Genomic DNA, 13883 nt, shown 5'->3' with positions numbered 1-13883 from the left:
ACAACAAATAAAAAAACAATGGACTTCTATCAAAATAGATATATGAGTTAATAATACCATACAGTAACATGTCAGTTTTTGCAAAAGTTTCAACAAGGGCAATTTTCTTTACAGCTTTTGCTAGAGCATCAGGATGCCATTGCTCCTGACAAAAACGATGTCTTAAATGAGCTCCTGGAAGGGCTGGGGGAAGTTCCTGATGTGGAGACATTCCTTGGTAAGCTAACAAAACAAATATATACTGGAAAGATACCTAACTTGTATACGGATGTAAAATAAAAGTAGGCCTTGAACTAGATGATGGTTTGGTTTGTGCACATCTTCTAGAAATACCTGTTCTATTTCTAGAAATTAGCTATCAAATAACTATAAGGGTAATCAATTTTTTATTTATAGCTTTTACATGCTGATAAATAATGTAGTGCTATTATAATAGCATATCTATGTGGGAAGTATCAGACAGCCTTGCTCTTCCCAATAAGGGATGGAAGGATCTGTCAACTTTGAATACATATTCTGAACTGTACATAAAAGATTCTAAATATTGCTTGCTTTGGTGTGTAGGGTACACAAACCCATGGCTATATAATATCTTACTCTGTTTTTAGTTTGTTCCAACTTTAATCTCTCTTTACAATCCTAAATTACACTTTTTCCCTCCCCTCTATAGGGGAAGGTGCTGTAGATCCCAATGACCCAAACAAGGAAAACACTTTAGGTCAGCTTGTGAAGACAGAAATCTCTCTTTCACTGACCAGGAAGTATGACTTACGGGAAGGTGAAGAACAAGATCTTAAGGGCCTGATGATGAAGTATGTTTTTTAAATAATGCTTTTGCTGAATTTTACTACTGTAATTTGCTACTAATTGTACAATTATTGCCTTGTGCCAAAGAAAACCTTCCATTCTATGTGAGCCTTAAATAGACGAGCAGACATTTAAGGACAATATATAAAATTTATGCTAAGGAAGATTTGAAGCCATGCAAGCAGTTGTATGATAAAGTGTCATTCTTTAAATTATTTTTAAATCCTTGGTTTAAGACCTAATCACAGTGGCACACAATGAAATCAGCAGCGCTCCCATGAAAGTGTGCTCAGCAAAAGGGATTCAATAGATAGATGGCAAATGAATAAGCAAATAATTGAGCGTTGTCCCAAGCCCTGTTACATATTCTGAAGCAAAGTCTGCTCCTTTTAATCAAACAGAATTATGCTGTATATGGACACCTCAAAATGTAAATGTTGGGTTTGTATGTTGGTATTTGGAGGCAACTTTACAATGGCATACTCTTGGAAAGCCTATAGAAAGAACACACAGGAACTGTTCCCTAATAAGGTTTTGTGAAAAAGAGGATGTTTGAAGAACAGGATACAGATAAGACTTCACAGAGAACCATAGGAAACAGCTGTCTTGAATTTGTCTCTGTTAGAAGGAAAGATACACTGGAAGAACTTCTTTAAATAAAAAGGCACATATATGCTGAGTACAAATGTGGTCAAAATTAACTTGTACTTTTACCCTCTGCTGCCTGCCATTTTACCTGCTAATGCTGATGCAGAGAGAGTAAAATGGCACAGCTTTCCCCCACTTTCAGACATCTAGAATCCTCCCCTCCAACCCACCCCACCGGGTTTATATTTTTAACTATTTATGCACGCATTTTCCTGTGACATTCAGCAAAAATATTGATATAAAATCAGAATTAAACAAACTGATCAAAAACATACATCCAGTCCAAAAATACAGCCAAGTGAGTAAAACCACAGCTAAAACCAATTCATGCTGTGTGATTGAATGTCTGAGTGAATAAAAATATTCTTGCCTGGTTTTAGAATTTTATTATATCCGACACTTCCAGCCTTAAACTATTCCATTTACGGTGACTATTGCCAAGAAGAAGAATGTTGTAAGTTTTGGTATTTGTATTCAACTGTTAGATAATGTCCAGTGTTGTACAAGCAGACTTTTCCTTCCCCTGCCATCTTCTCTGAGGGGTTGAGGGAACCTTGGGATTTGTGGTGAAGCAGGAAGTTAGAGGGTGAGAAAAAGACTCTGCTTGCAAGTGGAAATCAATTGTGCAGTTGGGTGGACATCATTGGATGATGTTGTTTGATACCGAAATGCCTTTCTGTAAAAATCGTAATTATTCAGAATTTTCCAACTTTTTCCCCTCATTAAGGACAAAAAGGCTTATTATTGATGTGATACGAACTCAGCCAGGAGAGACACTTGTAAAAATCCTGGAAACACCAGCAACTGAAATTCAGGTAACTAATCCTTCTTTTTTTCCCCTTCTTGTTTTCGACTGCATCAGACCAACATGCCTACCTACCTGAATCTAATCCTCCTTCTGTCTGAGTAGAATAACTTTGGTTGTACTGTTGGTAAAAACAAAATGTACTCTTCTGTTTTGGCATCTTTGCAAAATGATTCAAATCTGAAGACAATGTAGGGTAGATTCGACTAGTGTAACAGGGCTCCCTGCTCCCTCTTCTCCCCCTGAACAGCCTCTCCCCAATTGACTGCGGGAGGTCTGGAGAAACCCCAAAACAGCATATGGTGGAAAGAAGAGAAGAGATCAGTTCATCAGATATGACTAAGGCACTGTTAGTGGGCGGTTCCCTAGACCAGATGGATGGAAGGTTTCCTGCTTTTGATGGGATTACACTTGGGATGGGATTACACTTGGGAGCTCTGGAGTACTTCTAGATCACATGAGGCTCATGTGGCCTCAGTGGTGCAGTGCTTTCCATCAGCTTCGGCTAGTGCCCCTATCTGGACAGGGATTGCCTAACTTCTGTTGTTTATGCTCAGGTAACCTCTGTCATATTACTGCAATGTGTTATATTGAGGGCTGCCTCTGAAGACAGTTGAGAAACTTCAGCCGGTGCAGAATTCAGCAGCCAGGTTGCTCACCAGAAAAAGACGGTTTGAGCATATTACACCCATCCTGGCCTGACTGAACTGGCTGCCCGTTAGTTTCCAGACCCAATTCAAAGTGCTGGTTTTGCCCTATAAAGTCTTAAAAGGCTCAGGACCTCAATATCTCAAGGACCACCTCTCCCGGTATGAATCAGCCTTCAACGTGTAATTATCATTCAAGGCCCTCATTTGTGTGCCGCCTCCATGAGAGGTCCAGAAGGTGACAACATGAGAATGGGCCTTTTCTGTGGTGGTTCCCCATTTGTGGAATGCTCTCCCCAGGGAGGCTTGCCTGGTGTCTTCATTACATATTTTTAGGCACCAGGGGGAAATGTTTTCTCAAGTAGGCGTTTGGTTCTATTGCTTTTCAAATGTGTTTGTGGAAGGGAGGTTATGCGTTTGTTTTTGTTTTATTATCTATTTTGTATTCTCATTTTGTATTTTTCTGGGATCTTTGGATGAAGGGTGGTATAGAAATTAAACAAAGAAACAAATAATATTTTCCCCTGTCCCATCTCTAAGAGACTTTTGGCAGTGTATATATGTCCTTTATCCTCCACTCCTCTGCTGTTTTATCCTCTCAACAACCCAATAAGGCAGCAGTCAGCAACATTTTCCAGCCGTGGGCTGGTCTACCATCCCTCAGACCATGTGGTGGGCCAGACTATATTTTGAAAAAAAATATGAACGAATTCCTATGCCCCACACATAACCCAAAGATGCATTTTAAATAAAAGTACACCTTCTGCTCATGTCAAAACACCAGGCAGGCCCCACAAATAACCCAGAGATGCATTTTAAATAAAAGGACACATTCTACTCATGTAAAAACACGCTGATTCCCGGACCGTCTGCGGGCCAGATTGAGAAGGTGATTGGGCCGCATCCACCCCACAGGCCTTAGGTTGCCTACCCCTGCACTAAGGTAACTTATGCCTAGGTGAAGAGGTGAACCCGGGCTTTTGTGGACCAGATCTAGCTGTGCTGTAGATCCCATAAAGTCTGCTGCTAAGTTTGAGCTGTAAAATCAAATGTGCATTTGGAAGGAATTCCTGCTTGGCAGGGGGTTGGACTCGATGGCCCTTGTGGTCTCTTCCAACTCTATGATTCTATGATTCTATGATTCTAGCCATTGCATGCTGGCTCTTGATTAAAGCTTTGATACATTATTTCTAAATAGGTATAGGTCAGCAATAATTGCATATAGCATTTTAACATACATTGGTATCCCAGCATTTTCTCATTGTAGAATACTCTTGTATTATGGTGATTTCTGTAGGAATTCCTTCCAAATGCACATTTGATTTTACAGCTCAAACTTAGCAGCAGACTTTATGGGATCTACAGCACAGTTACCTGCAGGTGTTTGTTTTAACTTGCTTAAAGTGTTCTGCTGATGCTTCACTAGTTTTCCAGGAAGAAGAAAAATATGGGCTTTGTATATGAAATGAAGTAGTTTGAACTTGAGTTTATTTGGCTTGCCACATGAACATAAACTTTATGGGGAAGCTAGGAAATTTCTTGGGAACACTTGTGTTTAAAACCTCTACACACTTTATGTAATGTTATTCTTCAGAATCTTCAGATATCACTGTAAGAAACTAAATATACAGTTTGTCTAATTGTGATATATTTTTGAAATGTCATACAAGCTGAAAAGAATTATTAGGGATAGGAAAATACATCTAGAAGAGTAGCCATTACAGGAAAGGTTGAAGGAGCTGGGGGTCCAACTCTGTCTGGAAAGCTGGAGTAATCCAAAAGCTAACTAATCCATGTGGGAAAGTTATAACAGCAATGAAGTTAATGCATGCATAGTTAATAGGCTTCATTGTTTGTATAAAGGTGTAAACTGCTCTTTCTCTTAGGAAGCTGAGCACTTGAAAATAATTGAAAAACGTGCAATCTTGGATTCTAAAACTCCAGAAAAAATGAAACACAGTCAGTCTATTCTTGAAGAAGGGCAGCTACCACTAGAGCAAAAGAAAAGGAAAATCCAGAGGAACCTCCGGACACTGGAACAGGCTGGACTGGTTTCATCTGAAAATAAGTACCAGGAAATAATCAATGAAATAGCAAAGGTACTTTGAATATTGTTAAATTTCTCCAACTATGTTTGCCCATTGATACTAAAAAGAAAATAATTCAACCGTACTGCAATACACACACACACACTCAGTTTCCTTGTAAGCATGGTGCTAGTTCTCCTCCACTAAATTTTGGGCAATTCCATCCTTTCACTGCAGTCTGTAATGTTTAGTAGCCACTCTCACTGTCTGTAAAGGGTTCTTGGGGAGGGTGAGGAAGAGAAGAGTAGACATGGTTTCACAAGCTGCTTTCCACTTTCACAACATTGGATACAAATCTGTATGACTCCTATATCCATCAGCTTCTCCATAACAGTTTAGCTGGAATCATTCATTACTCAATGGAAGTACTCAAGAACAGGTAGTTTGCTTATAAAAGCATTCCTTATCAACTAAATGAGAAGCCTGACACCTCTGTAGAAGTAAAAATTTTTTTGCATGTTTGCCATGTAAAAGAAATCAACTAATATGTGAAAACTTTCTTTAGGATATCAGAAATCAACGAAGATACAGACAACATCGAAAAGCAGAACTGGTGAAACTCCAGCAGACACTAAATGCACTCAATTCCAAGAAAGCTTTTTATGAAGATCAAATAAATTATTACAACACTTATATCAAAACCTGTTTAGATAACTTGACAAGAAAGTAAGTGAAATACTTTTTTAAAAAAAGAAAATTCAGCACTTTAGCACCATAGGTAGAAAGCTTCAATATTACCAAGTTACAGGATGGAATTAAATGTAGCACTAAAGATGTTGTTCCATCAACAGAAGCATTTCTGCTTGCTCCACGTAAAGATCTTTATTCTGTTTTCCCTGCATCTGTTTTGGGAGTTCACCCAACCCTCCAGAACAGATTAGGGGAGGGAGGAGAGGGTTGTGGAAGCCTTGTTATGCTAGCACAGGCATCCCCAACCTTTGGCCCTCCAGATGTTTTGAACTACAATTCCCATCATCCCTGACCACTGGTCCTGTTAGCTAGGGATCATGGGAGTTGTAGGTTGCAGGTTGGGGATGCCTGTGTTAGCAGGAGTCCTTGCTCTGGTTTCTGCTGAGGGGCCTGGGTAGTTGAATCACTAGAAATCCCTTGAAATTTACTGAAACACTGACCTATGCTTTAATGTAAGACTTTATGTCAGTGTTCGAAACTGCCATTGTTCTAGATGCATTTTGTGACAGGAAATTTCATTAGGGTGAGCCGTTTCTGAGCTCTGGGCGCAGTATTGCGCCTAAGAGTTCTGATTAAAACTGCAGAGTGGAAGGAAAGGAGGAGCCTTTTTTTTGCATCTCCACTTCCAGTTACTCTCTGAAGACTCAAGAAGACTTAAGAATATTAGAGGGATGGGCAGGGGAAGGACTAGACCATGTGAAAAATGAACATAATATTTTAGCCGCAGTTCATTCATTTTCAGCTTTGTATTCTTGTTATTAAAAAGTGTGCCTGGACATACTGTTCTTCTTTTTTTTTAACTCACACATGTGCGTCTGTGGAGGAATAAAATATAATTGATAAATTCCCTCACCTACCCATCATGTTGGCTCTTCCATCCATCTCACCAACCAAAACAGAATTAAGGTTTGAGAGTGCTAACTGGCTGCATAGTGGTGCAGCCATGGTTGCTGGATCCCTCCTGGGTAATGCTCCAGTGGTGAGAGGGAACGGAGGCAAAAGAGGGTTGGACAATGTGTGCATGTTCTGAGAGCCAATCAGAGAGGTATGAAGGGCCACATTCCCTACCTCTTACCTGGACATTCTGTATCACCTGACTCTTCCCAGCAGCAGAGGTGAGTGATGAAAAGTAATGGGGTGGAAACAATTGATTCCCCAGTCCTAAAATATTACTGCTTTAATTCATGAACATAATGTTCCAAAATGTGTTCCAACAAACCCTTATCATGTGGCAAGTTATGGTTGCCTTTGTTCTAAAAACAGATAACAGGTAGGAAGAATATTAACTTGATTAATTGTTCTAAAAACATCTGCCTTTATTAGGGAAGGGGGTAATGTTGTATGGGGGCTAACACCTGCTTACATCTTTCACACTTTACAGAAATTCGCGGAGATCAATCAAATTAAATGGGAAACAAGAGGAGAAAGGAAACAAACTCAAGAACATTTCCCTGAAGTATACAGCAGCTCGCCTGCATGAAAAGGGGGTTATACTAGGCATTGATGAACTTCAGCCTAACCAGTAGGTTTTGCGCCTAGTATTTTCAGAACATCTGCTCTGCTCTTTGACTATTAAACATTTAATTGACTATCTTATAACTTTATTTACATTTTTGAATTATTTTTTTCTCTTCTAAGGTTTAAGAATGTGATGTTTGAAATTACACCTGGTGAAGAAGTGGGTGACTTTGATATCAAAGCTAAATTCTTGGGTGTGGAGATGGAAAAGGTACAGCTCCATTTTCAGGTAAATCTTGCTTTTAATTATCTGAATGCACCTCTCTCTCTCTCTCTCTCTCTCTCTCTCTCTCTCTCTCGCTTGCTCTCCCTATTTTAGAGTGGCATGCTCCCCACTTTACATGATTGCAGTTATGCGCATGGGGGCCTGGAACATAACCCCTACGTAAGTGAGGGGATCACTGTACATGCACAAGATCGAATGGCCTTGAGTTTGTGGTTGATGTGAGGGGACTTCAGCTCACACTCTCACTGCTATACTGCATCATTTCTTGCCTAATTTCCAGTCATTTTAGTGGATTGTGCCTGTTTCAAACTGTTTGTTTTACTTTTGAGACAAACCTGAAAGTGTCCAACTGATACTCTTGGACTACTAAAAAGTGTCCTCCCCCAAAAAATAAATATATATGCAAAAGTCTGTATCATTATCAGACACAAACTGGTGGAGTTAGCTCCATCATTGTATCACTGGCCTTACCAGACAGAGGGCTGAAAAAATGCTTGTCCTATGCATTCCTTAATTAAGCACTTGTCTGTCTGTTCTTGCTGTACAACGATTTATGGTATTGAGGCTTTTTTGTTCACTAGATGGCAAATTATGAGCTATGCTTGAGAAGAGGGTTGCTAGAGATTTTGTCTGTGCATTTTTATTTTTATTTTGAGTATGTGATATGCATTTGAATGCAACATTTAAATAAAATTTATGGTTTTAAAATCAGTTTTTATTTATTGCAGGATTTGCTTCAAATGCAGTATGAAGGTGTCTCTGTAATGAAAATGTTCGATAAAGCTAAAGTAAATGTAAACCTCCTCATATTCCTGCTGAACAAGAAATTCTATGGAAAATGAAGCCTAATCTTATTGGACTCTGCTTCAAATAATCTGCAGTTATGGGTCTTTGTGTTTTAACTATTTGCTATTATACAGCAGGTGTTTCTTCAAGAAAGTCCAGAAGAATGTACTTATGTGCCTTTTTCATCCTTTGATAAAACAGTAGTAGCATACAAAAATATGAATCAACTGAAACACTTCCAGATTTCTGTGGTGTAGGTACTCAATTAAAATGGATATGATTTAGTGGCATTGAAACACTGTGTCTCTGATCTCTTTAAATATGCAGGACATATATTTGGACAGCATATATAGAATTACTTTCCCACTAAAAATTATATACCCCAATTACCAAATACAATTCTATTTTAGACAATTATTCATAGGGGAAATAAATGCTAATTTGTGTCTCTACAGAATACTTTTGGCAAATGTTTCTTTAAAGCCTATGGCTCTTTTCCAGAGATCTGTCAATTGTAAAGTGAATTATTGTGCAATTCAAAGTTTTTATAGGTAATTATAAATTTAACATTTACTGTATAAAATATATATTTTGCAATTCATTCCTACTAAAATGCACTACTGCCTCGTTGAAATCTTATATACACATCCTTTTAATTTATGTGTAAAGGGGCAATTTGAATAGTGATCAATTTTTTGCAATGTACTTGAGGTATTTTAAAGAAATAAATTGTGCCTGTCTTTTTTGTAAGAAAAGGAAAAAAATCCACAAATAAAATGCAATAAATCAGCACGTAGTTGGTCTTATAAATGCTCTCTTTCAGTATTGTTGTATTGTTTTTATAACTTGTGTGTATGTTTGTGTGTGGTTAGTAACTGTTGTAGTACTACTGTGTCTCCCTTTGCAAGTGTGGAAACCTCAGAAGTTGTCTAAAGAAACGATTCCATTTCTAAAGATGAGTGTCGTTCTCTAAATTTGAAGTGGTTCAGAGGGGAAAGGGTTTGACTACAAAACCAAGGCAGTGTCCTTATCCTCTACCTCTCTTGTGTTCTACTTCCATTCCACTAGCTCAGTACAGCCTGAGCTTGGTTTAAGTTAGCCAGTGTGGTGTAGTGGTTAAGAGCGGTAGTCACGTAATCTGGGTAACCGGGTTCGCGTCCCCGCTCCTCCACATGCAGCTGCTGGGTGACCTTGGGCCAGTCACCCTTCTTTGAAGTCTCTCAGCCTCACTCACCTCACAGAGTGTTTGTTGTGGGGGAGGAAGGGAAAGGAGAACGTTAGCTGCTTTGAGACTCCCTAGGGTAGTGATAAAACGGAATATCAAATCCAAACTCTTCTTCAACCTGCTCCCCTTTAAATAATCAGGGATGCCCACAAAAGTGCTTTTCCTGCTTCTTTAGGGAACAGTTGCGCAGAGTTTTTCTAAGACATGCCCAAGCCCCAGCTTCCCATATGAAGGATAATATTCCTCAGCAGTAAGAAATACAAATATAACTTTTCTTACAGTGAATCATTGTCCCTGGAGGTGATTAATGCCTCCTTATGAGAGGAGACAGTGGTAAAACCACTCCTTTAAAAAAGCCTCCCTGGATTCAGAAAATCTAAGTAATTACCAGTCAGTTGCCAGTCTCCCCTTCTTGGACAAGGTTCTTGAGCAGGTGGATGTGGACCAGATCCAGGTGCTCTTGGAAACTTGACTTTCTATCTAGATCCATTTCAGTTGGGATTTAGGCCCAATTTTGGCACAGAAACTGCTTTGGCTGCCCTGTTGGGAGAAGTGTGTCCCTGTTAATTCTCCTCAACCTCTCAGCAGCTTTCGATACTATTGACCATGGTATCCTTCTGGAGCAGCTGTCTGAGTTAGCAGTGTGTGGCACTTCTTTGCAATAGTTCTGGTCCTATTTGGATGGTTGTTTCCAGGATGTGACGCTTGAGGAGTGCTCTTTGGGATCCATGGAGCCTTCAATGGAGGGTTTTTCAGGGTCTGACTTTATCCTCCATGCTTTTTAACATTTACATGAAACCACTGAATGGGGTTATCTAGAGTTTTGGAGTACGTATCTTCCATCAGCTTTGGCTTGTGGCCCAGCAGTGCCCCTATCTGGACAGGGATAGTGTAACTTCTGTCATGTATGGTCTGGTAAGGTGTCAGCTCATTTCAAAGTGCTGGTTTTGACCTATAAAGCCTTAAATTGCTCAGGACTGCAATATCTCAAGGTCCGCCTCTCTCCATATGAACTGACCTGGACACTGGAGTCATCATCTGAGGCCCTTCTTTGTGTGGCTCCTCCACAAGCAGTTCAGAGGCAGGCCTTTTCTGTGGTGACTCCACATTTGCCGAGTGCTCTCCCCCGGGGTGCTTGCCTGGCGCCTTTCCTTTTATGCTCTACTTGTGGACTTTCTGGAAGAATCTGTTTGGCCACTATGAGAAGCAGGATGCTGAATTACTGATACAGCAGGAACCTTCCTATCTCACATGCCCATCTAGAATACTATGCTACAGGGATAGTAGCATAGTAACAGTCATTGTGCAAGAGATTATGGAGAATGCATGAATAACTTTAAGCCCTTTGTATTAATATAGCATTCATCTAGCGGTAGTATATCTAATCCCAACGATCCTCCAACTAGAACAAAAGGAAAGGAAAATCCTGATGAACCTCCGGACACTGGAATAGGCTGGACTGGTTTCATCCAAAAATAAGTACCAAGAAATAATGAAATAGCAAAGGTACTTTGAAAATTGTTAAATTCTCCAACTGTTTGCCCACTGATGCAAAAAAAAACAAACACACACACACCAAAAAAACCCAAACCCAATTCAACTGCACTGCAGTACACACAATTTTAATATTTCTGAGACTTCCATCCTTAAAGTACAGTGGTACCTCGGGTTAAGAACTTAATTCGTTCTGGAGGTCCGTTCTTAGTCTGAAACTGTTCTTAACCTGAGGTACTATTTCTGGGTTAGCGGAGTCTGTAACCTGAAGCATCTGTAACCAGAGGTACCACTGTATTCCATTTTATACAGAGTGGATATTGCCATGAATTAAAATGCTTGGGCTTTTGTATTTGTATTAAACTGTTAGATAATGCCCAATGTTGTACAAGCAGATTTTTCCTTCCCCTGCCATCTAAGGGACTTCAGGTAGCCTTATATGTATGTTTTTCCTGCCACTCCCCTGCTATTTTATCCTCACGTTAACCCTGTAAGGTACCTTAGGCTCAAAGTTTACTGGCCCAAGGCCACTCAGCAGACTTTTATGGCTAGGTAAAGAGGAGAACCTGGGTTTCAGTGATCCAAATCTTCCTAACTAGCCATTGCAGCCTGTTTCTTGAGAAAAGCTTTGATATATATTTTTTCTAAATAGGTCAGTAATTCTTGCAAATAGCATTTCAAAATACATTTTGACCCACAACATTTTCCTGTTATAGAATGGCAGCTCTTATATTTTGTTGAATTTTTTAGGGATTTCTTCCAAATACACATTTAAATCACAGCTACAAGATCAATTGGAGACAAAACATAAAGGATCTACAGCACACTTACCTGCAAATGCTTGGTTTAGCATAGTTAAAATCCCCTGTTGATGCTTTTTCTAATGTTTCAGGGAAACATTTTGATGGTCTTTGTACGTGAAATAGTTTGAACTTGAGTTCATTTGGTTACGTTCACATAAACATGTGAAAATGGGGAATGCATGGGAATATTTGTGTTTAAAATCTTTCACATGCTTTTTGTAGAGCTCGTCTTCGAAATCTTCAGAGATCACTCTAAGAAACTAAATATACAACGTGGATGGCTTGTGATATGTTTTTGAAATGTTGTGCAAGATGAAAACAGTTTACAGTGGGAGGAAAATATAAATATAGAAGACCAATCATCACAGGGAGGTTTGAAGGAAATGGGGAGCCAATTTTGTCTATAAAGCTGAGTAAAAGCACTTTTAAAATGAGGTGAACATGTTAACTCCCCCCCCACCTGCACAGTTTTGGCGGTTCTTCTTAACCTCCAGAGCAGATTGGGGATCCCAGAGGAGAGAAAATGGGGTGTTCCTTGCACTGGCCTCTGCTAGAGGGTCTGGATAGTTGAATCCAAACCAACTAAAATCAAAACTGACCCATTCTGATCAAGATATGTACTGGACATCACACCTCAGAAAATTACTGAATGTTTGAATAATCCAACAAAAAAACCTTCCATGGAAGTCTTTTGATACTGTTTTTCCATTTTATTTTATTTTAAAAAACAACAACCCTCAAACATAAAACAATGAATCTGTTTTGATAGTGCTAAGCTATTAGAACAGGATGCCTGGAGGGGAATATGGTCACCTCACAATCAAGAAGGCTGTACAGCTCAGAGCTCCTGCGCTCAGGTACATAATTTCTCTTCAAAACAACTCATTAACTGGGAATATTTGAAAGCTTTTACCCCCACTCGGAAGGGGAATGTCAGCAGATATGCTGAGATCAAAACAAGGTAGTATAACAAACTTTCTCAAGCCGCCGCAACATTGGGGAGAAGCCAGGGCAATGAGCCAGCACAGAGATAAGATGGAATCTAGTCCAATTAATATACTATGCAGTGCTCAATGTATTCTCATTAAAGAAAGGATAACAGAAACATGGAGTGAATCCAATGTCAGAAAAATTAGTTGGAACCATATTTGGTATTTCAGTCCTGTCCTTTTAATCAATCAAATGGTAAATGAAAAATTTAAGACATCATGGGTGGGGGGAAATAAAGAAAAATAATATACAAAGGTAAAGGTAAAGTGACCCCTGACCATTAGGTCCAGTCGTGACCGACTCTGGGGTTGCGACACTCATCTCGCTCTATAGGTCGAGGGAGCCGGTGTTTGTCCGCAGACAGCATCCGGGTCATGTGGCCAGCATGACTAAGCCGCTTCTGACGAACCAGAGCAGCGCATGGAAACACCATTTACCTTCCCGCCAGGGTGGTACCCATTTATGTACTTGCACTTTGACATGCTTTCAAACTGCTAGGTTGGCAGGAGCTGGGACCGAGCAATGGGAGCTCACCCCATCACGGGAATTCGAACTGCCAACCTTCTGATCAGCAAGTCCTAGGCTCTGTGGTTTAACCCACAGCGCCACCCGCGTCCCAATATACAGTGGTATCTCAGGTTAAATACTTAATTCCTTCTGGAGGTCTGTTCTTAACCTGAAACTGTTCTTAACCTGAAGTACCACTTTAGCTAATGGGGCCTCCTGCTGCCGCCGCGCCGCTGCTGCGTGATTTCTGTTCTCATCCTGAAGCAAAGTTCTTAACCCGAGGTAATATTTCTGGGTTAGTGGAGTCTCTAACCTGAAGCGTATGTAACCCGAGCTACCACCGTAGAAGGAATAAATTCAGGATTGCTGTGGGAAACAATGAAGGCAGTGTTTAGACGCATATGTATTTTAAAAAAATAAAATTAAGACCGCACACGACAAGAAGTTCAAAACAAATTTGCAAACAGCTGCAAATTAAGCAAAAAGAACTAGAAGCAGTAGAAATAGATAAAATGATGAATATAAATAGAGGAAACGATGGAGCAATTACTATATTTAAAACAAAAATATTCTTAATATGGGCATAAGGGATCCAAACTATTAGCTGCCAGGTGGCAAAAAAAAGAGAAACAAAGCAACAATTACAGGTA

At 39.7% G+C, this 13883-nt stretch overlaps 1 protein-coding gene across 4 annotated transcripts in view; it reads left to right on the top strand.

Moving 5' to 3' along the window:
- The window catches only part of IQGAP2 (IQ motif containing GTPase activating protein 2), a 120229-nt gene extending 111223 nt beyond the window's left edge, over positions 1 to 9006 (top strand). For all 4 annotated transcript variants that reach the window (XM_082191868.1, XM_082191869.1, XM_082191871.1 and 1 more), the window contains 8 exons: positions 115 to 217; positions 671 to 812; positions 2183 to 2270; positions 4794 to 5006; positions 5500 to 5660; positions 7066 to 7206; positions 7323 to 7431; positions 8157 to 9006. In XM_082191868.1, coding sequence (XP_082047994.1) covers positions 115 to 217; positions 671 to 812; positions 2183 to 2270; positions 4794 to 5006; positions 5500 to 5660; positions 7066 to 7206; positions 7323 to 7431; positions 8157 to 8270 — 1071 coding nt within the window. In that variant the 3' untranslated portion in view covers positions 8271 to 9006. The remainder of the gene's footprint in view (positions 1 to 114; positions 218 to 670; positions 813 to 2182; positions 2271 to 4793; positions 5007 to 5499; positions 5661 to 7065; positions 7207 to 7322; positions 7432 to 8156) is intronic.
- The last annotated feature ends 4877 nt before the right edge of the window (positions 9007 to 13883 follow it).

Source organism: Podarcis vaucheri, assembly GCF_965113315.1.
Source record: "Podarcis vaucheri genome assembly, chromosome: 11".
In the NCBI taxonomy this organism is placed as follows: domain Eukaryota; kingdom Metazoa; phylum Chordata; class Lepidosauria; order Squamata; family Lacertidae; genus Podarcis; species Podarcis vaucheri.
Note: the sequence above shows the minus strand (reverse complement) of the source record. Positions and strands in the feature narration are given on the sequence as shown.